At 57.7% G+C, this 27,719-nt stretch overlaps 1 protein-coding gene across 9 annotated transcripts in view; it reads right to left on the bottom strand.

The window, feature by feature from the left end:
- Positions 1-27,719, bottom strand: part of NCOA1 (nuclear receptor coactivator 1) — a 111,269-nt gene that overhangs the window by 14,549 nt on the left and 69,001 nt on the right. For all 9 annotated transcript variants that reach the window (XM_035322620.1, XM_035322627.1, XM_035322629.1 and 6 more), the window contains 9 exons: positions 20,466-20,560; positions 16,051-16,228; positions 12,981-13,160; positions 11,886-11,981; positions 10,635-10,775; positions 9,634-9,781; positions 7,564-8,926; positions 3,312-3,486; positions 1,905-2,090 (listed from right to left, as the gene is read on the bottom strand). In XM_035322620.1, the coding sequence (XP_035178511.1) occupies positions 1,905-2,090; positions 3,312-3,486; positions 7,564-8,926; positions 9,634-9,781; positions 10,635-10,775; positions 11,886-11,981; positions 12,981-13,160; positions 16,051-16,228; positions 20,466-20,560 (2,562 nt within the window). The remainder of the gene's footprint in view (positions 1-1,904; positions 2,091-3,311; positions 3,487-7,563; positions 8,927-9,633; positions 9,782-10,634; positions 10,776-11,885; positions 11,982-12,980; positions 13,161-16,050; positions 16,229-20,465; positions 20,561-27,719) is intronic.

Below are 27,719 nucleotides of genomic sequence, written 5' to 3'. Positions count from 1 at the left end.
AGCCCAATGCCAAAGGCCCCGAGTTTGTAGGGAAAATGCTTAAAAGGTGGTTACCAAAGTTGAAAACCTTCCTTCTTTTGACAAAGCCAATCCTTTTCCCCACAAATACACCGTTTTCTCGTGGGTAGCTCCCATCATGGGGCGGCACCAGCAGAGCTTCCCCAAACGAACAGGAGAGAAACCCCGAGCCCAGCCTGGTCCAGGCAGGGGACGTGGGGCGATGCCGGCGCCCAGGCTGAGCCAGGGCCGGGGGCTTTATTTCCAAAACCAAGAGCCCCGAGCCCACTCGCTCTCTGGGATGGGAACGTGGAGAGCTCCATCCGGCACGGCGGCGCTCCTTCGCTTCTCAAAATGTCTTAAAAAAAGCCTTAAGGTTGCTCAGCAACAGGCGGATAAAAGCGGCGGCGGCGGCAGCTCCGGCGGGGCCGGCTCGGCGCAGCCGCGGTGTAGTTGCTCCAACCCTTCCCCGCTCGCCTGACAACAGTTCCCCATTTGGGATTTTTGGTTTGCTGAAAATTGCAGTTGTTTTTTTTTTTCCCAAAAAAAAAACAAGCAGAACATCAGGCCCTGGCTGCTCGCACGTGGCCCCAAAGTTTGGGTGGCATCGCGCAGCGGCATCGAGCAGGGGGAAGGCAGAGCCAGGTCGCGGATGGGAGCCGTGCGGGGGGCTGGTGCCGGGCACCGTGCTGGAAGGGGAGGAAAATTGTAGGGCTGAGCAGCTCGGCGGGCTGGGGGCATCGAGGAAAGAAAGGGACAGCGTCAAAAAAATGGGAAGGAATGCGGTTTGGGAGGGGGGAAAAGGGAAGGGCAAGCTTCCTCTGATGTGAAATGATGTTAAATAACTGCAAGCTGCAGACTCTGAGCTCAGCTCTGGCTCCTGCCTCTCCTGGAGGGGATTTGTTGGGGGAGGAAAACTTGGATGTCAAAAAAAAAAAGGGGGACACAGGCACAGAGCAAAGCAAAGATCTGGGGCTGGTGCGCTCTTGCACGCGCTGTGGCTTGCGCAATCGTGGAAGGAGCAGAGCTGGGCCGCTGGGTTTCTGCGAGGTCCCTCTTCCAGGTCCCCTTTAGCACCGCTCGATGCATCGAGCAGCGCCCAAAACCCCGCAGGGCTGCGGGAAGGGGGCACAGCGAGGTGGGTGGCATTCTGCCGTGGGTGCCTACACGGCGATTTCAGCACGGCGAGGTGAGGCTGCTGCTCCTGCAGCCCTCCTGCCTGCTCGGCTGAGCTGCTGGGCAGGAGCAGGACCCCGTCACTGCACCCTGTCACCTTCCTCCGTGTCCCCAGAAGCAGAGCGGGAGCTCCAGGGCTCAAGGAAATCAACCCCCAACCCTGGCCAAGAGGCTCTGGCAAGAAAAGCCTTTCCCTCTGCCCGCCTGTACGGGGCTGGTATGGCAAGCAAGGTCGTTCCTCTGTCTGAGATAACGATGCAGAAAGGGAGAGAAGAACAAGCACAGCTCGAAAGCTCTTTGCTCGTGAAAGCTGTCAGGGAGGAGGGACACTCGAGCCCCCGACTTGCCTGAAGCGGCTGTATCGAGGTGGATGGTTTGGGTCTGTAACCTTGGGATGGCAGGGATGGAGGGGCTGGCACGCGGGGCCACGCGCCGGGAATGGCCGTGCTCCATCCCAGAGCATTTTTTTGTCATTTCAAGAAGAAAAAGCAGACGGAATTACGCCACCTCACCACCTCGGAGGCATTTTTAAGCCCACCTTGCGACTCTCCAGCACCCAGAAGCTGAGCATCAGCGCCGCTCCTCGGCTTTCCCGTTTGCGACGGGGTGACCTTGCCCCAAAAAGCTCCCCAAGCGCTTTAACGTCGCGTTTCGCCTTGCCTTTTCTGCCAGAAAGCCTCAGCGCGACCTGAGGATGGCGGAGACGAGCGGATCCCGGTGGCAGCACGTACCTGGGTCGGGCGGGAAGGGGTTTGGTCCCGTCACTGCTCCCCTGCCCTGCTCGGCCGGCGCGCGGGGCCGCGGGCTGCTGCCGTTGGTTGCAGGGAAAGCCACGGGTCTGAGCTGAGCCGGCTCCAGAGGGTCGCAGAACTCGAAGGGGGCCCGAGCAGGCTGCACGCCCTGCCCGCTGCTCAGAGCTGGGGAAGCAGGCAAAATTAATAAACCGGCAAATTAATGAATGAAATAACAAGACAGCTCAACCCCAGGGCTCGGCGCAACGGCACCCAGCGCTCGAGGGATTCGCAGTCCCACCGGGAAGGTAGAGCTGGGCTGGGACCTGAAAACCAGTTAAAAAATGGAGCAGTCGCAGCAGCTCCAGTTAGAAATAAGCAACCAGGCATAAAATAATAACAATAATAGGCCGGGCATCAAAAAAATAATTATTATAAACCAGATGGGGGAAACGTGGGGGGGACAGGGCTGGAGTTCTGACCCCCTCCGCACGGCACGGTGCCCCCGATGCTGCTGGGATCTGTGCCACTTGTGCCCGTCGCCCTCACCCCTTTTAGCACCCAGCCTGCTCTGCCTCACCCCGTGTGCCTTGGGGCAGCCGATGCTGGAATTTGGGACCCCCCCCAGTGCCTGTTTTTTTTTAGCAGAAGCTGCACTTCAGGGCTGAGCGCAGCTTGCAGCGGCACGAAGGGCGGCGATGCCGGGGATGCGCCACGTAATTTTAGCCGTGCACCAGGAAAAATCAGAGGTGGGGTGGGAAAAGCCCCAGGGGGGCGGTCCAGGCTGGCACTCTGTGCTGGGACTGGCACGGGACAGAAGGGGACCGGTGAGGACGGCTGGCAGTGAACGCTGGCCCGGGGCTGCCCATCAAGGCAAGCGCGCAGCGTGAGCTCCCGAGCTCCAACCACCAGCACTACCACGGCTGTGAAGCTGCTGGGTGCAGTTTTACAGGTAAATTTGTGCCCTTGTTGGTAAAAACTTTGCTTTTCCCATTTGCTGGAGGAGGCTGAGCCTGTTACAGCCCCGGCACGGGCACGGGGACAGCAAGGAGCCACAGCTCCATGTGTTTCTCCTGCAGGACACCCCGAATTTCTGATTTGCTTGTGGGCTCCTCCAGGAGACAAATCCTGATTTCTGGGGGTCAAACTGCTCGCTTTGGGGAAAAAAACAGGGGTTTTTCTTTTCTTTTAACCCCTTTGCGCTGGTCCTGAGTGCGTTCAGCCCGTGTGACCAGGCACACCTCTGCTGTGTCCCCACCCTCTCACTCACATCAAAGCTCTTTGGGGGGGGAAACCCAGATCCCCCCTGACACCAGATACGGGACGGCGGCACCCCTGGGTGCCTGTGCTCCCACCCCAGGGACCCGGTTTGGGAACGAGCTGTGGCTTTGCCCCGTGGACACCTACGGTTGAGTCCCGCGGGGGCTCTGGTGGCGGTGCTGGGCTGCAGGGGGGCCGCCAGCATTTCGGGTTTGACGGCCACGCCGCTCTCGCTCCTCTCCGGCCCGCACAAGCCCGGCAGCTGGGCTGCCTTCTCCAGCGACGGCAGGAGCTGGTCCAGCTGCTCCAGCTCGGCAGCAAACTGGGGAAAGAAGAGCACAATTCGGTGAGCGAGCCCGCCACGATGCATCGGCAAGACCAAGCTCTGCTTTCGCACGCACGCAGCTCCGAAACGCTGCTCCCCAAGCCCTCGGCTTGCAGAGAGCCTCGGATGTCCCAGGGTTGCTTGGCGAGCTCTCCAGGACGTGCTTGTGGCCCCGGTGCCCAGCTGGGATTATTTCTGCATCCCAGGGCCCGTTGGATTTGCCTCCCTGCTGGCACCCAGGTTCAGCTGGCGACCTCCAAGAAAAACTCGCCCCCGCGGGAAAGAATCGCCCCCAGAGGACACGGACGGGGCGTCACCAAGGGGACGGCGCCCAAGGGGACGGCGGCACCGGGCTGGAACGAAGCAAAGCAGGGCCTGGTGTCGGCTTGTCCTGATAACCCCGGGTGACTCCACGTCCTCCCAGAGACAAAGAACAGGACACGGACCCTCGGACAGGGACCCTCGTGCCTCACCACCAAGCCTCATCTATGGCTGCAGCTTCCAGAGGGGCGCACGCTGCAATTAGCACCGTTATTAACGGCTCCAGCAGGTATTGAGGGGCCACACGTAACCAGCAGCAGTTTCAAATGAGAGCTCATTTGCTTTAACACGCGTAGGCTGATGCTCAAACGATGAGAATAAAAAATGGCCCAAGAAGCAGAAGTGACTCTCCGGAACCACTGCCCGAAGCCGCGCTTCTGTGCCCGCCTCGGGCAGGCAATTACCGTCGGTGGGTTGGTGAAATATGGAAATATCACAGTTTTTCCTTATTTCTTCATCCCCCGAGAGTGGCCGAGGGGATGTTTGGCCCGGGGACTTGAATAAATGGGAAACGGGAAGGGATTTGCACCGGAGGATGTTAACGGCGGTGCCGTTCAGCAGCAGGGTGGGATTAAAGGGGCCCAGATCAAGGAGCTAAAAGGAAAAACGGCTCAAGGGGAACCAGGATTTGAAAATCTAAGGGCACGGGCCGTTTCCTGACGAGCCACCCTTCAGAAAGGCTGGCCATTAACACGGCGTAATGAACAGGCACCTCCAAAGCACTGGAGAAACCTTTGGGTTTGATACAAGACCTGAGGAGAAGACGGAAAAATTCGGCCGGAGCCAGGCGATGGCCCCGTGCCTGCTGAGACGGGTCGGGGCTGAGGCTGACAGCCCGTGCCCAGGACAAATAGCAGCTGATTTCCTAAAGGCAGAGGGGTGCAAAACACCTGCGTGCTTCCCAGCACAGCCTGTGGCGAGGCCAGGATCCGGCCCCGGGGATGCCTTCGCCCTTCCCTGGCTCCCGGAGTCGTTTTCCAAGGTCCTCCGCCGGGAGCTTTCTTCCCGAATCCTACTTGGTCGTGTAAAAGAATTAAAACATGCCTGCGTGACAAGGGAAGGAAAATGACTGAATAACCTTCTTTTGCCTCATTTTGCCAAGAGGCCATGCCAGAGCAGCTGCAGGTGACCTGTGGCACCCAGCTCCATCCCTCCCGAACCCAAGATGCTCCCCAAAACCATGATCCCGGGGGGCTGGGATCCCACAGACCCCACCGACAGCCCCAGCAGCGTCGCAGATTTCCTCCTTGACCTCGTGCACGTTTTGTTCCCTGTCTCTACAGCCTCACGGCTGTACCTGAGCAGAAGAAAAAAAAAACAAAACACTTTTTTCTTTTCTTTCCAGGGGCATTTGGAGAATGAAATGATGTTTAGGTGATGAAAAGCCTAACGCGAGCAGCGGGCATCGATGCCTCGATTTACAGGCATCCAGGGTTGGTTGTGCTTGGGTTCGCAGTGGGGTTTTCACGATAAAGCCCATTTTCAGGTGGAGTTCCTCAAGTTTTCAACTCGACAAGGCATCAGGCTGGGCACGAGGTTGCTCCCCCAGCTTGTTGGGGAAGGGAAAAGGCTGGGGAAGCAGGCACACGGAGGGGAAAAAGGCATAAAGCAGCGTGCTGGCTGGCTGGGAGAGCTGGTACGGAGCGAGCTGCAAACAGCAGAGCATCCCTGAGCATCCTCATCCCTGGGAGCCCGGGAAGTGATCCCGGAGGAGCACGGGGTGCCTCACAGCAAAAGGAGCGCGGTTGTCTTCTCGGAAATGATTACGAGGCAGGGTCCGACCAGAAATTCGTCAAGGATCAGGATCCTCACGTCCAATCCTGGGATTTTATCGCGAGCTTCAGCTGACTGCGATGTTCTGCAGGGCCCTGGTTCTAGGAGGCACCAGTGAGGATCTTTGACCGTTACCAGACTTTTTTTTTTTTTTTTTTTCCTTTTGGAGAAATGTAAAGATTCCGAAACCAAAGAGCAAGTGAAGAAGACAAAGCTTTGGTTTGGGATTATTTCTAAGGTCGGCCCCAGCTCGGTGCACGGGGGGTGGAGGAGCTGAGCGCTCCCAGGCAAGGTGCAGAGGGCAGGTGGAAGGCAAGCCGACCTGCAGGAAAATCTCCTCTCAACCCACCTGGAGCTCAGCTCATGCCTTCGAGCAAAAGGACCAAGAGACTTTCTAAAACCTTGTCTTTTCTTCTGTATTCTTTTTTTTTAACTCTTGAAATTCCTCCTAGCAGTGAGTACGTCTTTTCCCGCTCAGGCATTTCTTGCTCCCGCTCCAAGAACAGGTGGCTCCGAGCTAACTCGTGGCGTTCCTGTCGGGTAAATCCGGAAAGGAAAGAATTGCTGGGAGGCCGGCGGCAAGCTGCGGAGCGCGCCCCACCGTGCTGTCGCTCCTAATTGCTATTTCAACATGAAAACCAAAATCCCGGGCAAGTGCTAGATTTTATCTGGAATGGCAGCTCCCCCTCCCCACGCCTCGCTGAAGCCATCTAACTAACAGAAACCAGGTGGAGGCTGAACTCTGCGCTCGGACGCTGAGCGGTTAAGGGTTGTTCGCTCCTTCGAGCACGCGGTTTAAGACTCCACAAGCCCTCTCCAGCCTTTTCTTAACTCTTTGGAAGCGCTCGTTACGGTCCGACGTACGAGTCCTGACATTCTCCAGCTGTCTGGGGAGAGATATTGGATAGGAAAAGCCACGAACGGGTCCAAAAACGCGAGCTCGCTTCCAAAAGCGGAGAAGAGGGGCTTATAAACACGGCCAGGCTCCGAGTCCTCCGAGCCCAAGCCCTTTTCTGCTTTCTGGAGCCCTACAGCGGGCACGGTGCAACCCTGTGCTGGACCCAACCCGACGGCAGCGTCCCAGAAGTGGACGGCAGGGGCTGGACAACTTGGGAGAGCACGTTAGGGGAAGAGATCACGGGGCAGATCCCCACTTTCCTGCAGCACCGCTGACCGCAGCTCCCCGGCGAAGCGAGCCCTTGACCTTGTTAAGAGCCTCGCTGTGCGGTTGCCGTTCGAGGCTCGCGGCGTGCTCCGTTCTTCACGCCGTATCTCTCGGGCTCGGCAGCCTTGTTTGACACAGCCGGTGAGCGGGCTATCAGCCTCGCTCCGAGCGTCAGCCTCTCTGTTCTCGTCGCTTAAAAAGGATTAAGCAGCCTTATCCATGTTACCATCTCCCCCGGCTTTCAAAAATAAGAAATCTCTTCTATTCAGAGCCGCATGTAATGAATATTTATACGCTCAAATCTCTATTGCAGAGATCTGTCACTGGATTATTCGATTTAATAATACTTTCAGGATAACTAAAAGGCCCGTATAATTGCTAATCTCAGCCAACAAGAGGGCAACAGATTGAAAATTCCCAGGGACGCGAGCCCTGAATGTGCCCAGAGATGCAGAATTAAGAAGCCTTTCACTTGGCAAGGCGCACATGGCCTCCTCGCCATTCAGGCCCACCACCTGCAGCAAGGAGCACCATTTCTTTCTCCTTTTTACACACCTCGCTGAAGCCTCTTCCCTTCTCTCTTGGCACTGCCTTGAAGGTCTGGGTTGCCAAAATGTGAAGCACCCAGACCCCAGGGCACGGCTCCGGTGCTGGACAAGGTGGCACCGCTGGAGAAGGTGACATCTCATCCGCACCTCCCTCCGGGGGGTGCAGTGGGGCAAAACACCAAAAAAACCCCGACTTTTTGGCAGTGCTGACCCTAAAAGCTGTGAGGATGCTCACGGCAAGCATCTGTCTCACCAGCACGGACTCACCTGGCCCTGGGACTCCAGCTTGACCTCCTCCGCGGCCGGAGGCTTGGCCAGCGGCACCGGGGCGGTGTTGCAGGGCTCCATCTGCTCCGTCTTCTCCACCTTCACCTTCACGTCGTCCAGGCTGAGGGCCGGGGCGGCAGCGAGCTCCTTCTCGTCCTTGTCGAGCAGATAGCGCAGCAGCTGGTGATCCTTGACGTCTTTCTTCTTCAGCGCGTCCGGCTCCAGCTTGATTTCTGGGTTGCCCGCGAGCTGGCTCTGAGCCGTGGGGGTGGTGGCGGGGTTGGGGACGTTGTCCTTTTTCTCGTGCTCCATGGCCAGGGTGGTAATGTCCGAAGGGCTGCCCTCCTGAAGGAGTCTATGCAAAATCTTGTGCCGCTCGGTCAGCGAGCTGTGGGAGGAGGGACAAGTGCTGCTCGGAGGGTTGCCGGCAGCCAAGGTGCCGGGGGCGCCGGCGCAGGCTAACGAATCTTTGCAGCTCGTGTCCGCGTCCGCGTGCCGAAGCTGCTGCTCCGCCGTGGTGGCCAGCAGCTGGACCAGCTTATGGCTGGTGGCTTGCGAGCACTTGCTCTCCCCCTCGGCGAGCCTCTCGCCGCCGTGCAGCATGCCCGAGTCCAGCGGCTTGCCCTCGCCCGCGCCGCCGCCGTCGGACTGGATCATCTCGCTCAGGATGGAGGCGATCTCCTTGCTGTCCTTCGACTCCGTTTTCATGGGCTGCATGCCGAGCCGGCCGGGAGAGCTCTGGGAGCCGAGCTGCCGCAGCACGGGGGGCGGCGTGGAGTAGCCCACCGGCGTGCTGGCCCCCTCGTTTAGCCCCTGCATAGAGTTTATGGGGGCGCTGGGAAAGGACCTGGAGCCGCCGCCGCCGCCGCCGCTGCCCCCGCCGCCGCCGCAGCCGCTGTTTGTCATGCCCACGGGGGAGTGCATGGTGGGCATGGGGGGGGAGAAGGGATTGCTGGGCCCCCTGGGCCGGGGTACCAGTCCCGGGCTGACCCGGTGCCTAGGAGACATGAACTGCGGCGGGGTAATCCCCGGGCTATTCATGGGGGAGCTATTGAGGTTTAAAGTGTGGTTACTGTTCGGGGGACCGGCTTGTCCCTGGCTTAAGGCAACGTTGGCTCCTATCTGGTTCCCAGGCGAACACCCGAAGCTCGTTTGGCTGGTGCTGGAGTTGCTGCTGTGGAGGCCGGCGCCGGGCTGCTGCTGGTTGCCGGCGGTGGCCAGCATGCTGCCGTTGGAGGGAGGGATGGAGGGCGGCAGGGCCATGCCTTGCCCCGGGGAGATGCTGGGGTTCAGAGAGGGGCTGACCCGGGGAAGAGCCATCGCCGAGTTAGTGTTCTCCTGGGGAGACAGCATGCCGTGATCCCTGCCGGAGACAAAAGGGGAGAGGAAAGGAAGAGTCACGAGAGGCTTGGCTCAAACCTTTGGTATCGCTCAGGCAGTTCCCGCCACCCTGTTTCTTTTTTTTGTTGTTGTCGTTGTTGTTCTGCAGAGATCTGAAGCCTGGAGAGCAGCAGCTTGCAAGCCCTGGATCCATGTCAACAGCGTGGGAGGAGGGCAGCAGCTTTACCACCTCCCAGAAAGGTGACACAACGCTGGAGCACGGCCGCTCCCGGCTCAGTCCTGCAGACATCACCTCCTCCGGGTCCTGTGCTCTGTGCTCCACCACCCTTCCCCTCCACCCCGACCTCCTCCCATTCCTCCTGCACGGCCCAGGTCCGCAGCCTCACCTCACCCTGTTCAGCCAGTTCTTCAGAGCCTCTCCCTCCCGAAATATTTGGTCTAAGTTCTCCAGGGCAAGGCAGAAATCTCAGGCATGTCTCTAAACCTCTACCTGAACGCCCGGCGCTGCCTCTTTGCGTAACGGCCATCCATCATCAACAAAACCCAACAGAGCTGCTGCTCTGCTGCCATTTGGGCTTGGATCCCCCACAGGGTTCACATCTCCAAACCAACACCGTGAACACCACGAGCGGATCCTCCTGCTGCTGCAGGGAAGGGGTGCTTCGATTCCTGGGTCACCCCCAGGCGTTGGTACGGAGCCCGAGCGCGGCGGCGGTACCGGGAACGTACCTGTCGATGACGTGGATGCCCATGATGAAGGGCTGCATTTCGGGGCTGGAGGGGTAGCAGAGCTTGCACTTGGTGTGGGCGCTGAGCACCGTGCCGTCGCTCAGGGTGAATCGGTACGACGGGCTGAAGGCCGTGCCACGGGTCATCACTGAGGGAGACAGCCCAAAAGACAGACAGGCCCTTAGGAACCCGAGCAGAACCACTCAGAGCACCAGGAAGAGCAGGGGGGAAGAAGACAAAGCCTGGGGCAACACGGGGACAAGAGCAGCTTCACAGCAACCCAAAACCACACGCTGCATTTTGGCTAACCCCTTAGACCCAGCTGCTTCCAAGTGAATCAGAGAGGCCAGAATAACCCCGTGGCCAGGCCGTGGTGCTACACTTACTCTTCCAGCTCTTTTTTCACCATTTTACACCCACCTAAACCCATCGAGCACCACCCTCCAGTGTTCAGAGCTTAAGAGGGGCCACCGCTGCACGTCCAGCGTGGATGAACGCCAGCCAGGCACCAAGAGCCGCAGCAGGACGCTTCCCCTGCAGCCCTGCCTGAATGAAACCTCTCCAGAAGCCCAGGCAACCTGCCTGTGCTACCTCCCGCCGTCCCGCCATCCTTTTTGCGAGCATCCTTGCCGACGGAGCGCGAAGAAGCGTAAACTTCTTCCGCTGAGACACTGGGGACGGCATTTGCATACGGCACAGGGAAAAAAAAAAAACACATTGAGCTGAACGTAACGCCCAAATCTGGCCCGTGGCAACGTGTCATTTCCTGAAGGGTGCGAGGGAACCTCCCGCTGGGCCAGCTCTGCTCCTCTGCGGCTGGAAGAGCTCCTCCAGGGCCGCTCAGCCATCTCACCTCTCCCTCTGGCACCCGGCGCTTGTTATTGCGGCGTTTGTTTTTCCGGAAAGCACTTATCCAGCAACGAGGGCCGTGCAGCAGCCTCGCGCTGCAGCTACCGCCGCTCAGCACGAGAGGGAGGGAGCCGGGGAGGGGAGGCCGTTACCTTCTTGAAATAGCTGCTTGGCGTAAGATGGCTCTCTGCCCTGGGGCTGGAAGAAAGCGTAGATGCACTTCCGCACTAAATCCTCCCAGCCTGTCCTGCCGGCAGCTCTCAGGGAGCTGGTGTCGATGGAGATGATTTTACCTGGGTGGAGAGAGAGAAAAGGCACGGTACTGGAGCACAGCGGTGCTGCAGAATGCATCCCTCGGCTCCTGCACAAAGGGGTCCGCAGGCGGGTGCCTGCACACAAGCTGTGAAAGAGGGAGGAGAGTCGTGCTGGAGGTGCTGAGCTCGAGGCTGAGCCCCCCGGTGCTGAGCAGGAGGGACCAGAGCCAGGAGTGTGGCCATGGGAAGCACGATCCCGGTACGGACACCTCACCCTCACCCACAAGACCTCCAGGGGAAGCCACCCTCACCGCTGAGGTCCCCAAATGCCACGTGGGGGCGGCTGGCCTCACCCCCAGCACCCTGCCAGCCACCCGGGAGGTCTCCCCAGCCGTGCCCACTCTGTTTTCTCCCTTGTCGAGACAAAAAACCAGGCAGCCTTGCAAAGCTGGTTGGTATTCCAGCAAGGGGCAGGTAGCAGAGAGCTGGGAAGCAGTCACTAAGGATTCGCAGGCTGCTGGGAAGTCCACGGCGGTGATTAACTATCAGAAAGGAGGTCACCCGAATGGCCACAGCAAAGCAGAAAGCGGTATTTGGCTGAGAGCAAACTGAAATCTGAAAGGTGATAACTGCTTCCCTCCTATCCATCAGCAACCTCGACGCACCCCGACAGCAAAGAGCGGAGAGCGGCTGCGTGTGCGGGATGGGTACGACACATCCCATCGGCTGAGGTGCCAAAAAAAACCCAGGAGGTGCTACAAAAACCCAGGCGAGGAGGGGAGAAGGATGTCTCCAGGTCCCAGTGCCAACCACACCGCTCCCAGTAGGCAGCTGGTTGGAGCTGTACGTAGCTCGCTCTCGCTCCAAGCCCCAGCACCACTCTGGGACTACATCCTGCGCCCGGGGACACCCCTCCAAGGGACACAAGTCCAGGTTTCCTTTGGCAGGCTGAGGAAAGCAGCAAATCCAGCACCTCTCAGCAGCACCCGGACTTCAGCACCCTCCCCGAAGGCTCGGGAGAGCGCTAGGGCACGTTGCGGTGAAGGACCTTGGGGACACAATGTGGGGACAGCAGCAGGGACAGCTCGGGAAGGACGCTGCCAGGCAGGAGGAGCTCCGACGGCCCCAGCAGCACCGCTCGGGCCTTACCTGTGGTGTCTTGCTTGGTCACGAAGGATTCGGAAGGGGTGACGGCCGCCGGCCGAGGTAATCTTCTCGCGATGCAGATCAGGCATGACTGGAAATCTGCCAAAGCAGAAGAAGGAGAAGGGACTAGGAACGTGCAAGTCAGACCTTACAACTCCCAACTGCAATTAAAATAGCGCTGCGGTGCTCGACTGCCACGTCCTGCCCTGGAAGTGTTTACCCCGAGCAGTCCTCCAGCCCTTCAAAGCACGGAGGCCCTCTCTAAACTCTGTAAAGTTTGCTGGGAGAGAGAAGTTCCCAGCGTCTGGAGAAATTAATTGTAAAGGCTTTTTGGATCTGGCAGTACCGTACAATAAAAGTCAGCGCTAAAAGCCAGCAACTGTCGGCTCCAGGCAAAGTATTTGGTCATAAAATACCATAATTTATTCCTTCCAGTCATGATCTCCTGTGTAAACCGCAGTGGATTAATTCAGCTAATGTGCTGGAAAATAATAGCTGGTACACAGAAACGAGAGTTATGGCATTTGCAGGGAAGCTCCCCTGCTCTCCTGCTCCGCGCCCCAGCAGTGGGAAGGAAGCAGCCCCGCTGCTGCTGCCGGGGCCTGTCCCAAGTCCCCGCGGGGATCTGAAACCTGGAATTTGGCTGAAACCAGGCCGGCAGCAGGGTGCTCAGCAGCTCATGGGGCTGGGAATCCTCCGGATGGTGTCTTTGGGCACCTACTCGCTATTAATCAGGGTGTGACGACACCTCGGGCTCACCCAACGACCTCCCCCTTTCCAGCCTGCTGAGAAAAAGCTCAGCAGGTAAAGGTTGTGCAGCCAGAGAGCTTTGCTTGGTAATGAAGTGGCATTTCTCCTTCCTTAAGCAAGACCAGAGGCTGCTTCTGGAGAGTCAGGGAAGCCTTGTTGGCTGGACAGCATCCGCTCAGAGGGAAAGGGAACTGTAAGCAGCCCACAGAGCATCGTTGGCACCCACAGCGTGCAACCCTGCATCCCTCAGCAAAGCCCCTTCAGAAGTCAGCCTGCCCATTTTTTGGCGAGGGGCAGCTCGCCCCTGTCCCCTTCCCAGGGCTGGAAATTAAGGATGCTCTGCCCTACCTTCTCCTTCCTCCTTGAACGACTTGGGCTGGGACACGGTGAAGCACTGCATCACCTCGTAGCGCTGGCGAGCCTCCTGGTTCTCCGCGCCCGGCTCGTCGGGCGGCCGGATCAGCATCCTGCAGCTGAAGGTGTGGCTGTTGCGCCGCGTCGCTTCTTGAGGCCAAGGAACTCCGTTTACTGGGGAGGAGAGGGAGAAAGGAGGAGAAGAGGGCGTGTTAGAAGTCACATCTGTACTCACATATTGCCAAGACGAGGCGCCACGGCTCAGAGCTCCGATCCTTGCTGCGGATCGGTGTTTGCACCAGCCCAGGCTGTGCCCACGTTGCCCCAGGTTCCTGGGGGATATTCGACCAGCACGATCCTGAGGCAGAGCTGAACGGCGTGTCCCTGCTCAGCAAACCTTGGCACGGCAGCAGCGGTCCCCATTCCCACTGGGAACCAGAATGAGCCGAGAGCGGCGGCGGCGGCGGGTGCCCCCTAACCACGGCCGGGTTTCCTGGCGGCCGCTGCTGCCTGCAGGCGGACTCTCCAGGTGACAAGGAAAAAGCTCTGCTGAATTCAGTTCTGGAGGAGCAGCAGTGCCACAGCCAGGGATACCCAGTTATGGGATGGCTGGTGAGCCTGCCAAAGACCCAAGGAGCAGGTCCATGATCCCAGACAGGGAATAAGAGCACCTAGAACCCACGCTGAGGTCAGAACATCATCGTGAGAGCCATCACACTGATGTTAATGAATTGTTCTGTACACAGCCATTGCTCATTGACATTGTCATCTCCATCCTACGCACAGGGAAACTGAGGCACCGGGTGGCTGAGACGCTTCCAGAGCCTGGGAGGACTCCTGACTTCTGCCGTTGTGCTTGAAATCCTCCTGCAATGATGCTCCTGGGACGTCTGCAGCAAGCCAGCTTCCAGCTGGGCATCCCCGAAGAGATGGATTTCCTCTTTACTTCCTTCTACAGTGCTGGGGCTGAAGGAAAGGCAAGTCACCCCGCTGCTCGCACCGCAACGAGACCTTCTGGTGCTGGTCCAAGTGGCTGCTGCTGCCTCCAGCCCACGAGGAGCTTCGCCGCGATTTCACGGCGGTGCAGCACACAGCAATTAAAGCTTCCCCTGGCTTTCCTCGGAAGTGCTTCAACCACCGTGGCGCATCCCAGGTTTCCTGAGCACGCGGTTACGGTCGGGTCAACGTTTCTGTTATCAAGCAGTGCTTTTGGGGGATCATTCAGCAGTAAAAAGTCACTTTTGAGGACGGCATGGGCTCTCGCGCCTCGGTAGCAGTGGGAACAACAGCACCAAAGCATCCTGCTAACTTTATCTGGCTGTTTCGGAATGACAAAAATCTGGAATTTAAACCACTGGTTTTTGGTAAAGCTGCTGAATTGGCTTCGATTTTTTCCCATAACCTGTTTTTTTTTTATCCATAAAACAGCCACCTGTTGGAAGGCTCGCGTTGCTAACCCCCTCCAACATCTCCGCAAATATCCATATTCCAGCTAAGCCACCAGCAGATTCTGAAGCTCTCGTACAACCTGATCTGCAAAGGAGAGCCAAGGGGCTTGTAACACCCGAGCGAAAGAAAACACACAGCTGTTCCCAGCCTTCAGCTGGGAAACCGCAGGGAAGAGACAAAGCCTGAAGCTCCACGGGCTCAAACTGACGCACGGCCGTATATACAGGGGGTTAAAACCAGCACTGCACTTACCCTGGAGGAAGACAACTGTGAATTTCAAGGAAAAAAGAAGCCCTATTTTTAAGGCGAGCTATTTGGAAAAGGCTTGTCTTCGTTTTGATCATCGTGCTTATTTCTTCAAAGGTGTCGCTGGGGGAGGGATCGCGGCTCAGCGTGCCTCCCCTGCGTCACCCATCTGCCGCCGGGTGCAGTGCTTTCTGCTGCGGGGAGGAGGAGGATGGCAGAGAAAAGCCCCTCTCCGTAGGCAAAACACCCGCTGTATTTTGTTGGTCGGCACCAGCCCTGAATCCCTGCGCAGGATGCTTCGAGCTCGGGCTGTTTCTTGAAGCTTTCAGCTCGGTGTTGCTTGCAGAACTGCGTTCCCGTCTGCCTGAGCGCACGCCGACTCCGCAGCTCCTCTTCCTCTGCTGCACGGCAGCATCCTGAGAGCCCGATGAAGGATGCCTGCATCAAGTCCAGGAATAAAAGCCTCTAACACCACGCACGTGCCTTCACGGGGTGACACTTCCAGCTGTCGGTGTGGAGGACAGGAGGCAGAGAAACTCCGAGGCTGTGCACCACGGAGATCCAGCGAAGCCTTCCCAAAGGGCAGCCCGTGCCAAGCAGGGCAGCCGGGAACAAAGCCCCTCCATCTGGGAGAAAACCCTCATCGAACTGGGAGAAGCGAACCCCTCGTCTGGGTTTTGGCCCTACCAGCCTTAGCAGTGCCCCGTCAAAGGCAAAGTTTTTGCAGCCGGGTGTTTCATGAAGGCCGCCGAGGGCTCTGGTGCGGGAGACGCTCGCGCTGGAGTTTCGGTGCCGTTGAGTAAGCACGTTATTTTAAAAACGAGCCTAAACGCCGATTAAGCGATACGTGTTTTGGCAAGCGACCTAGCGGTCCATGGGATCAGGCTGGGCTCTTTACACCAACCCCTAAACAAAGCCCTTCCCCTGCTCCAACCCAGGTGGCTTTGTGGAGCCTCACCGCCGAGCTGCGGCACCGACCGCACGAGTTTTGTTAGCAGCCTAAGACCAAGAGATTACTTCCAGACTGCCATCCACCAGGACTGCTGTTTGTTCCTAAACAGGGTATTTCAGAGGTAGGATGTATTTCGGCAGGTAAAGGTTTGTGGGTAGGGCGGATCTCTGAATTTCAGTGCCCAAAAACCAATTTACCAGTGCTGGTCACCTCCAGCTCCACTGGAGGCACAGGAGCATTTTCAGCAGCGTTCTCCGAGCACCAGCTGATAGCCCAGCAATAATAACTTGAGAAACAGCCCGAGCTCAGCACCTTCCAGGTCAAACCACGACCAGGCACTGCAGAACTGAAAGGCAAAAATGGAACAAACCTGCTGTAGAAGAAGGGAGGGAAAACCCAACTCAAAGGCTTTCTTACCTAGGGACTTGGGCAACAAGTTCTTGACGAACTCGGCGTGATCCCCCACGTGCAGGATGCTGTAGACGCTGGTGTTCATGAGCTCCTCCTGGTTGTAGCCCAGGTAGCTGGTGACGTTCTCGGAGACGAAGACGATCCTCCCCTCGCGGTTCACGACGAAGAAGAAGCCGTCCAACGCCTGCAACGGAAGCAAAGGCGGTCAGCGGGTCCCGGTAGTGACACAGGGACTGGACATCAACGTCCTGTGCCGTGGAGTCACTCCGTGACCGTGGGCAACCTCCCTCTGCCTCTCAGCATCACTCCATCCCCTCCCTGTCTTCTCATCAAAGCTGGCTTCACGGCACCTGGCACACAATGACCGCTTTTGTTAACTGCTTTTTCCCTCTCTTCCCCAACTGGCGATTGTTTTACGCCCATTTTCAGACGCGCGCAAAGCTCCTCGACGGGGGCAAGCGGCACCCGAACCCACCAGAGGGGCTGACCTCAAAGCACAGTTCCCTCGCGCGGCCAGCTGCGAGGAGCACGAGGAGCTGCCTCGCGGTTAGCCGAGGGGCACTAACGGGAACGAGCCAGTTCCTCCCCGCTGCGGGTCCTTTGCCGGAGATCAAATAACAGCGCGTTTGCTTCAACGTGTACCGAGGTCTGCAGGCTGCGCCGAGGACGTCTCCGCTTCCTCGTCGTGTGCCAGCAGCCCATAAACAAACCCCTTCCCAGGGCCAGAGCTGTCCGGAAGGCTCTGACTTGGCAAGACGCTGACGTTAAGCATATGCCCGATGTACTTAATTACAGCCCAAGGAGCGCAGAGCCCTAGCGTCTTGCAGAATAACTTCTTTTTTTTATTTATTTTCCCTGCATTTAGGATGCAAGTGGTGAACTCCTGCAATCGAGCGGGGGAGGACAAGCGTGAGCCAGCCCCAGTCACGCAGCACGGGAGCTCTTCTGACCGTAGCGAGGACATGAGGAAGGTTTTTAGCTCCCTGCTTTCTGGTGCTCTGCAAGAAGCTCAGAGTTTCTGCGAGGAGCCCTTGAGAAGGCTGAGCGCTGATTTACACTTCTTAAGGCACGTTAAAGCAGCTCAAATGATGAATTCACACGAGCAGGATTTGATTTGCACCCTCCTGGAGTTTAATTTCTACCTCCCCTCCCATCACCGGCGAGCTCTGACCCTGCACCATCCTGCGGCCGGACCTGGCCGCATCCCCGAGCAGGAGGTGCCCTCCAGGCTGTCACAGACTGCCCAGGGACACGGGAAACTTTTCACATGCGACGTCCCCGAGTCTGTCTTCACCCACCCCCAGCAAGCCCCCTCCCGGTATCCTGCCTGGCCAGGAGGGAGCTGCTCTGCTGGAGAGCTGCTGGGCTGCGCTCCGAAACGCAGGCTGTGCTGTGCAGAGGCAGCAAGTGCAAGAAAGGAGAAGTATTTAAGGGGGAAAAAAAAAAAAAGACATGAAGAAGAAAGAAATCTTTTTGTCACAACGGTTCTGGCAGATCGGCTGCAATTTTCCTTATTCCCAGCTGTTGCCTGTTGCCAAGACAACCAGCCTTTGCACTTCGGGCGCCCAAAAAAAGACCCAGGCTGGAAGGCAAAGCCCCACGGACCCCTCTCCGCAGCAGGCACTGGTGTGGGGGGGGTTTGCCCTGGTGGCAGGGGCTCCGAGGTGACATCCCGTGGGGTCCCAGAGGGTTTGGAGGTGGCAGCGTGCAGCCCTGCGCCCCGGTGTCACCACCATGCTTCACGTCCCCTGGTTCCAAGCGTGCTGCTGGACGTGTCGCCAGCATCACGCCCGGGGTGGCGGCTCTGAGCCCCAGCCCCGAATCTGGCGGCGCTTTCACCCCCAGGGATTTCAAACCCTGCCTCAGCCAAGGGCGTCCAGGAGCTGGAAGTCATTTCGGGAATGTTTTTAGGCAGCAGAGGCTGAGTTGCTGCCTGGGGACCAGTGAAACCACAAAGTGCTGCTTGTGGTCAGTCCGGACAGAAAGCAAATTCCTGGTGCGAGCCGGCGCCCAAATCACCTGCGGGGATGGCAGGCACGGCCACCATCAGTCACACCGACTCCTCCAACATGGGGCAAGGGCTTCTCACCTTGAAATGCTTCGTGGGCACGTGCTGCCCATGTCCCTGTGGCTGGGAAACCGGCTGCTCCCAAAGCCGGAGCCACGGTGCCTGCACCCCAGCACCCATCCCAGCCCCTCCTGAGCCAAGGTTGCAGCCTGGACGCGCTGGCTCTGGAAAGGAAAACCCCGAGGGGTTTGATGTGGGGTAGTAGCACATTTCCCCCGGGCTCGGTGGCAGAGGGTGGCTTTGCAGGGGAACGCGGCTTCCATGTCCGGCACCGCTTCTCGTGCTCCCAGGGGAGGTCAAAAAGAAAATCACTCCTCGCCCGTGCGGGCAGTAACTGCAGTCCCACTGGGCGTTCACGACCAAGAGGTACACGCCAGGTTCTTTACAAAGCAGTGCTCACCAAACTGTAACATGCCTCTGTGCTCCTCCCTGCGGAAAGGGTGGATCGACAACCCCTCACAAGCACGGCGTGTAATTCTTGGTGATGAACGAGCTGATTGAATTAATTTCCTCCCGTTTGCAGCGACCTCGGGTTTTTCAGCACCGTTTACGGCACTGATGGGCCGCTTCGCTCCTGGGTGCCTCCACCTCCTCCAGCAGGGAGCTGGGGATGCTCTGAGGAGCTTTTGCTCTGCTCGCTGACACCATCGGTGGTCCCTGCATTCCTCATTTCAGGACGTGGAAGGTAAAGGCACTTTCACACGATGAAATGTGGGGATTTACTGCAGGTTTACGGGTGCTGCTTTCTCCGGGGTTTGTGTTTGCTCTGGCGCTGCCCCCCCTGGACGCAGTCTCTCGATACGACCCATCCTGCCCGTCCCACATCCCACCCTGAGCCTCTGCCTTGAGGCTGTCCCGCTGGGAACGCAGCACAGACGGGCACGATTTGCATCAGCAAATGAAGCTTTCCATCAACGACCACAAGCCACGAACCGTCCAGGCAATCGCACCAAGACTGAAGCACCTGGGAAAGGTGAAGCTTTCTCACCTCCAGGGTGACACCAGGGCGATCTCTGCAGTGGCTTGGGTGCTTTTGGTTTGCAGGAGTGCCGAAGCAGGCACCTTACCCATACCAGAACCCCAACAGACATCTGGAGAGGCTGGCAAACATCGCAGGGTTCAAGGGGTGGATGAAGGATGAGAGGTGTGTCAGCCGAACAGCAAGCTGCTAGCTCCTCCGCTGCACTGTCACCTCCTGCAGTTCTGTTCATTTGGACAGCTTCACCCCAGGGTTCAAAGAAGAGCAGTGTGGTACGGGCAGAGATTAAGCAGGTCTGGGAAAGCTCTTCCAAATCTCCCCTTGCACTGCCGGCAAATCCCAACCTTCTTCACCACTCAGACCACGATGCTGGGCACTTCTGCAGCCTCTGTCGCAGCTGTGATCCCCACATTGCTCTGTTGCCCCCATCCCAAACGTGCCACTTGGGCTGCCACGCTGACCCAGAGCATCCCTGGGGCAGGGGTGCTACGCACGGCACCCATTTTCTGCTCCTGGAGGCAGGGATGTGCTCCTCCACGTGTGCTTCTGCAGCTACCCCTCCCACTGCCCTTGTGCTGGCTCTGTGAAGGGCAATGCAAAGATCATCCCATGGCCCCAAGGCCAAAAACGCGGGGGATGCCTCCCTCCCTGGCGCCTCGTTCGGGATCCAGATCGGTTTGGCAATGCGCTCACCACCGGTGGATGCAGGTATCCTGGCCCCCAGCCTGGCTTGCTTTCTCCCAGAACATGCTGCGTTTCACCCACCAGCTATTCATTTGGCTTCCAGCAGAACTCGCAGGCTGTGCCAAGCTTGGTTTCGACTCCCTTTCTGAGCGACTTGCTGAAGCAGAGGGCTGGAATGAATTTTCCCGCAGCTCAGAACGGGGACGCGGCTGGGCTTGGAGCATCCTTACCAATGGGATCTTATCGATGTTTACAAATATCTTAAATGTGGGAGACAGAGGGGTTTGGCCAACCTCTTTTCAGTGGTTTGTGGGGACAGGACAAGGGGCAACGGCCACAAAACGGAGCCCAGGCAGCTCCGCACCAACACGTGAAAGAACTTCTTCCCGGTGAGGGTGACGGAGCGCTGGGACAGGCTGCCCAGGGAGGTTGGGGGGTCTCCTTCTCTGGAGATATTCAAGGCCCGTCTCAACACCTCCCTGGGCAGCCTGCTCTGGGGAAGCTGCTTTGGCAGGGGGGTTGGACCCGATGGTCTCTGGAGGTCCCTTCCAACCCCTACAGATCTGTGATTCTGTGATCCCCGCCGCACCCACTGTGCCTTCCTGCTCTGAATTTTACCTTGTGTGCGTGCCGCTTTGCTCGGCAGCAGCGGGAGGCTGGCAGCGTGGGCAGCACGGTTTCAGCACCTACCTCCAGCAGGAGAGGTCCCAGCGACTCCTTCTCAATCACTCCCTGGCTGCTGGAGGAGATGTCGGACTTCTGGACTTCATCATCGGCTGCTTTCTCTGGAGCAAAGGAAAAGGGATGTTTTCAGCCAGAAGAACCGTAACTTTACTACCGCGATATTCCCAATGATAAACAAAATATTGACGCTGGACGTCACGTTTCCTGCCACCCAGACAATGCGTGAGGTGCATCAAAAGACTTCGGCATTTCCACGTCATCCCTCAGCCCTGCGAAGGGGAAAAACGTGAAGGAAGATACAACGTCGTTTCTAACCCTAGTAAAATAAAGGCACTAATTAGATCACGATCCTCCCCTGGCAGGAAGAAAAAAGTCATCCTAAGCACAAGACTGGAGAAAGAGAAATCCAACATCAACATTTTGAAAAGGAAACGGGATATCCAGTTTACCACGGGCTACAGTGTTTGAGCTGGAACTTTTTGGACAAGACAATAATAAATCACCGGCGGGGAGGATTCCCGAGGGGCAGGCAGTGCCAAAAGAAACTCAGCATGGCCTGAGGTGCAGAGCTGCTGACCATGCAGGTGAGAACCGACCTGAAATGTTGGGTAAGAACCTGAAAATTTGGGTAAGAACCGACCCGAAACTTTGGGTAAGAACCCAAAATGTTGGGTAAGAACCAACCCAAAACGTCAGGTAAGAACTGACCCGAAACATCAGATAAGAACCCAAAAAGTTGGGTAAGAACTGACCTGAAACATGGGGTAAGGACCCAAAACATTGGGTAAGAACCCAAAATATCGGGTAAGAACCAACCCAAAAAGTTGGGTAAGAACTGACTCGAAACATCGGGCAAGAACCCGAAAAGTCGGGCAAGACCTGACCCAAAACATTCAGTAAGAACCCGAAAAGTTGGGTGAGAACTGACCTGAAACATGGGTAAGAACCTGAAAATGTGGGTAAGAACTGACCCGAAACGTTGGGTAAGAACCCGAAATGTCAGGTAAGAACCAACCCAAAAAATCGGGTAAGAACTGACCTGAAACACTGCGTAAGAACCGACCCAAAACATTGGGTAAGAACCCAAAAATTTGGCTAAGAACCGACCCGAAACGTCGGAGAGCAACTCCGGTGTTTATCTCACACTCCCCCGAAGGTGCTAGCCGCTGCGCGCAGCCACTCCGAGGAAGGTGGGCTACATCCAGCAGCGAGAGGTGGGTGCCAAGTGGGATGTGATAACGCCCCTGAGCGAAAGCCACGGCATCGCTGGAGCTCTGGGGCTGCTTCGTTTGCTCCGCCACGCACTCGTGCCTCTGTCTCCAGCCTCAGCAAACCCGGCCCCGGGGTATCCACGGGTGAAAATGCAAGATCCAGGGTATGACACACTGCGCTTCGGTGCTGGTTGGAACTGGCGAAGGGAAGGATTGGACACGCAGGAGGCAAAAGCAAGCCCAGAGGTCCCGAAGCGTCCTTGGTCCAAGCTCACCTGCAAGGCTTCAGAGCAGCTGATGATTATGAATTAGATGATTAAAAATTAGAGAGACTCTCTGTGGCTAGCTGAGAAAGCTTGGGTTGTCTCCCCGGTAACTCCTCTTTTATATCTGCATCGTTCCCAAGCTTTTCCTGGGTTTTCACTTGTGCCAATTCAACCTCGGAAGCTGAAAGCGAAGCTGTGCCCTTTCTGGACGGCTATGACCTGTCGGCAGAAAGAAAAGTCTTGCCTCGTGTGGGACCTGGAAATACCTGTGTGTGTGTCAACGGCCGCATTTCTCCATCAACCAAATATCAGTACAGCAGGCGGAGGAAAAGCCTGTCTCCATAGGGTAGGGGACGTTTCTTGGGAACAAAGCCCGGAGAGCAGCAGCGGGCACACCGAAGGTGGAAGCCATGGGGTTTCTACAGCTGGGGCAAGTGCCACCACGCGTCCCCAGGCTGCTGCCGCGGCCGCTCCGCTCCCCGTCCCTCTCGCTGCCCTCTATCCCCACCTCGGTCGTTTCTGAGTCCTTCAGCGAGAGCCAAATTGCACGGAGTGTTTTGCAGCACGTCGGAGTCACCAGCGAAGTGTCTAATTCGCCGTAATATTTACTGCAAGCAGCAGATCCGTGCTGTGATTCATTTGCGCGGAGGTCTAATCCTATTAACGAGTGGCAAGTTTTATTACTCAGCATCAAATCACGTTCGCAGGCCTTCCAGATGTGTCACTTGACACACTTCATCCCCCGCATCCTCCCAGGACTTTCCCCCCTCTCCAGGCTCACTCCCTGCACGCTCCTCCCCGACTTTGCTCCTCAGCCCGTGCACGGCACATAAAAGGGCTCTAAGGGGAGCAGGCTTCAAAAAGCGTTTGCTTTTCAGGCAGGACCGAGCCGTGCCACGAGCTTCCCCCGATGATTTATCGGGTGACCTCTGCCTCTGCTTTCGCCCTCCCCCGGAGGCTGTTAGCAAATAAATCAACGGAGAAGTGCCGCGTCTGCCCTGCGTGCACGGTCCCGATGACAGCAGGCTCCAGCACGGGAGGGAGCGATGCGACGAGCACCCAGCGCCACCTGAAAGCAAAGAAATCCTCAAAGACGCTGCTAAGGACGGCACGAGATCACTGAGGAGGAGCCAGCCCCACGCCTGGTCCCTGTCCTGGTGGGGGCTGCGATGCCACGGCTCCTGCCTGCTCCTGGAAGCTCACAGGTGCATGCAGAGACTTTGTATATTCCAGCGATGGTCAGACTCCAACCCTGCAGCACCTGAACCCTGAATTTTCCTACAGGGACCCTGGGTCCCTCGCCTGATCCCCTGGGGTCTCCTTTTCTCCCATTTCAAGCAGAAGCTGGGACGTGTCCCCATCCAAACTGCCCCAAACGCGATCCCTGCCCCTGTGCCCATCGGCTCCCTGGGCTTTTCAGCTCCAGGGGGAGCAGCAGGCTCATGGGGAAGGCACCCAAACGCTTTGCAGGGTTCCCCGTGGAACCGAAGCCGTGGGCAGCATCCTGCTCCGCGTGGCACCAGGGCAGGAATTCACCCCTGGCATCGGGGAGGCAGCGCCCCGAGCAGAACCCGTCCCTTCACGCCAAACGGCGTGAGAAAGGGCATTTTTTTTTCCCCTGCCCTTATAAAATCGTGTGCTTAGAGGCAATGTCCTGGCTTTCAGATCTAATCCTTTAATTGGGCTGCGGGATCCTCCTCCTCCTTTAGCAAACCGGTTTCAGATGCCACCTCCAAGCCTATTACCGGGGAGGATTAGCTGGCAGAGCGCGGAGCCGTCGCCGTCTCTCGCGTGCGAGATCTTTCCCTCGCCTGCAGCCCGGCCGCTCGCCGGGTTCTCGGGGCAGAAACATCAGCACAAGCCCCGGGCACCTCCGTCGGGGCGATGCACAGCTCCGTCAGCGCCGTCCCGGCGAAGCACTTCACGTCATGCGCTTAAACGCAGCTCTGCAGCATCGCCTGGAGCAGCCCTACGCGGGGAGAGCTGCGAGGAATGCCTTACCGCCGAGCGCCGTGCTGCTCCTTAACCCGTTACTCTCATTTTTCCTTTTTTTCCCCCCTTTTTTAATACGTCTCGCTTGATGCTCCGGTCGAAGGCTTCAGCTGCGGCAGTGCCGGCGTCCCGGCGTGACGATGCGGCCGAAGTCACGGTCCCCGCGGCCCCCGGAGCTTGTGATTTAATCACGAATCTGAGGCCGGACGGAGAGATCGAGAGGAAAACAAACCAGCACGAGCTACAAAAGCCGCTGTTGCTCCCACCCTTGGAGACAGTCGGGATTCAGCCCCGGGGGCTTTGGCATCCGCCGGCATCGTAAATCCCCCGCGCACAATAAAAGTCAGGCGCACCGACGGCCCTGATTAGAATGTAATTGCCTCGAACGTGATTAAAGCCGCTTCTTCTCTCGGCACAAAGGGAGGCGAGCAATTTGAAATGCATTCCTAAAACGATGCCCTGATTTTCTGACAGCCACACAGGCGTACGGGTGCCAGCGATGCCTGTAGGAGCTGTGGGTCCCCTGCAAGCCGAAAAATCGAGTCGTCGGACTTCGTGCTCGGAGCAGGGCCCCCTTCCTCACGCCAGGCAGCGGTAGTAGGGTCCTTCTTTTCCCTCTCTGCTCTGTTACTCGTTGTTTGCCCGTCCTCCTCGGTTGGCTTGGCTGCTTCCGTCCCTTCGGCAGGTCCTTTTCTTTCTCTGCCATGATTTTTGGGGACAGGGGACGCCCAGGACCCTACAGTCCATCTGCTTCGTGGCCCCCGTACCCGCAGCCACGTGCCTTGGCACAGAACGGGGAGAAGATGCGTTACGTAGAAGCGGGGGGGGAGCCACCGCTATGGCACTTGAGGGCACGACAGCAAAGTCTCCAAAAAGCATGAACCCACCCCATTTTACCCAAAACATGACAAAACCAGGTGGCCAGAAGAGCGATTGTGCTCCAAGGGGCTGGAGGAGCAGGGACGTGCCACCGGTGCGACAGCAGGACCACAGGTGGCTTTGGGGACACCTCCCAGAGCTGCCCTTTCAGAATAAAATACAGGAACACAACTGCCTGATTCTGCTCTTCCAATTTTTCAGCCCCAAACTCTTTTTTTTTTTTCCCTCTCTCCCCAGGACAATAAGAAGCTTCACGGAAAGGAGCACGACAAAATAATACATTGAATGTGGCCCTTCTGATCCTCGTGGGTCCCTTCCAGCTCAGGATATTTCTCTGATCCTACGAAACACCCAGAAAATCAGAACAATAGCTCCCCCGCTCCCAGCGCGGAGGCTTTTCACATGTGTCATCCCGCAGTGACGCGGGAGGAGCTCGCCGCACTCCCGAGGGAGCCCCCGCGGAGCGCCGCGGGCATCGCCGGCACCCAGCGCCGTCCTGCCCCATCCAAGGGCTCTTTTTTAACCCCAGATTTCCACGGGAACGTCCTCTTTCCATTTCTTAGGACGTGATGACCGAAATTTCTTGGGGTTTTGGAGTTTGTTCTGGAGAATTGGATAGCTCGGAGAACAAACGTCCAAGGCGAGAGGACTTGGAGCCTGTCAGGGTGGTCGGGCACCCGGTGGGCACCACGGACAACGGGGCAGGGTCCCCACAGCCGAGCCTGGGAGCTCGGGACAAGGACGGGAAGATGCTGGGGAGCTGATGTGACGCCTGGAAAACCCCAACGAGCCCCAGGCACGAGGGCTTGCCTGGCTGTGCCTGCCGACCCCGGGCAGCTCCCAGCCCTAGACCTGCTCCGGCTGCTCGGTGAAAAGAGGAGCGAGGCGAGCGAACCCACATCTGCAATTTCCCCGACGAGGAGCTTTGATTTTTAGTTAATTAAAATCAGACGGAGCAGGCTGGGCGCACCCACGGATCGAGAGCGTGACGGAAAGCTGTGCCATTAATTAGTGCCTACTACGGGACTCATCAGGCCAGCAAAGCCGGCAGGAAGAAAAAACCTGCCATAAAAATAAAGCACTGGGCAGGTTTTCTGAGCGCACTGCGTGCACCTTCCAGAAAATAAATGCTGTAAAGGAGCCGCAAGAGGAGAAAAAGACAATGGCTTTAATAAAGGAAAGCGGCATGAGAGGGGATCCAGACTGTAAAAAAAAGCGGAGTTGGAGGTGGTTTTGAACAGTGCCCGGAGAAGAAAGCGTGTTTAGGGCTGTCTGTAGGGTTAGGGATGGATGCTGGGGAAAGCCTCTGAGCATCCCTGGCTGCTGGTGGCGGCGGTGGCTCGGCCACCCGAGGAGACTTGAGGTCAGGAGCTCGTGGTGTGGGCACGCGGCCACACGGAGGCCAGGTTTGGGGCCCAAGGTGGTGGGGAACGTCGTGGTAAAGAATTTGGGCTACGTGCAACAGCATCAGTGACCCTACAGACTCACCCATTGGAAGGAGCTGCTATTTCCGTGCACGGACAGGGCTGATTTGTGCTGCCCTGGGCAAGGCAGGGACACGAAACCCCTTTGTCCCCCCCGTGGAAGGTTTTTCCAGTGGCATCCCACCTGCTCCACCAGGTGATTTGGGATTTCCTTCGTTTGCAGCTTGATCCCAGGGCCCCGCCACGCTCCCGAAGGCAGCCGCTGCGCGACGGCTCCCACCGACCTCAAGAGGGAGATGGAGCTCCCTGCCCAGGACGGCTGTCCTGCCTCGTCTGCAGGGCCAACAAGCTCAGAAAAAAAGAAAGGATGGCTTCCTTGGAGGTACCACCAACCAGAACTGAAGCTGGGAAGTGCCCAACACCCACCTGAGTCACGTCAGCACGTTCGCACGGAGGCAGGTGCCGAAAACCCAGCCCCGAGCCCTCTCTTCTTCACCTCCCCAGAGACCAGATTCCTACAAAACCCTGCATGGAAATCAGCTTTCGGGTTGTGTACCTTCTTATTCTAGCAGGAGGAAGGGAATTATCCGACCTATGACAAGCTGTGGGAAAATACAACCGGCGAGCCTCAGAGCTTGGAAATCCCAACGCGAGAAACAGAAGAGCGGATCTCGGCTTCGAGCAACGAGCCCGGCTCCTTCAGAGCCCCGTAGCGGTGGCCTGGTGGTGACAGGCAGCATGCCACCAGCCCCCCGACACCCGGCTGAGATGTGGGACGGCTGCCATGAGGACGTCTCCACCCGGGCTCCTCACCTCATGCTTCCCACACGGGGAAAGTGGGAGAAAAAGGCGTTTTTAGAGGAGATCTACCCGATCCAGGTTAATTGTCTATTTTGAGACTGATTTTGGAGTTTTGTTTTGGTGGTGGTTGGGTTTTTTTTAGGGTGTTGTTACCCCCTAGTTCTCCTCCAGGTCCAGGAGAGACGAGCAGGTTTTGCTCTGTCTCTTTTTCTTCTATTTGCACCAAGAACTGAAATTCTGGTTTCATCACCTAACCCTAATCCTTTCCCCAAAAACCGACCCGCTCACCTCCGCTCTGAGCATTTCTACATGTTCCTGGAGAGCATCCTCACCCGAGTGGTGCCTCGAACACACCACGAACCTTTATTCCCCATAAACACATGCCAGGAGGCTGCGCCTCGCCAGCCGAGCAAGGGAATTAAGCCCTCTGGGCAGAGAAAAGCCGGCTCTAGAGCCACGGGGGATGGTGAGGATTGAGGGCTGAGGCTGGTGGTTGCTCTACCAAGGGCAGGTTGCCACCAGAAGATCTGACGGTGGTCACAGATGGGTGTTGGGCAGGACTTTGGGGATGTCTCGCAGCACTCCCACGTCTCACCCGAGCTCCTTCCCTCCTGGCGGACACGCTCCAGTGCTGCTGTACTGGGAACGACGGGGAATAAATGGGCTGGCAGGACCACACAACGCACA

Source organism: Oxyura jamaicensis, chromosome 3 (assembly GCF_011077185.1).
Source record: "Oxyura jamaicensis isolate SHBP4307 breed ruddy duck chromosome 3, BPBGC_Ojam_1.0, whole genome shotgun sequence".
Classification (NCBI taxonomy): Eukaryota; Metazoa; Chordata; class Aves; order Anseriformes; family Anatidae; genus Oxyura; species Oxyura jamaicensis.
The sequence above is the reverse complement of the archived record's forward strand: the minus strand, read 5'-3'. Positions and strand labels throughout refer to the sequence as shown.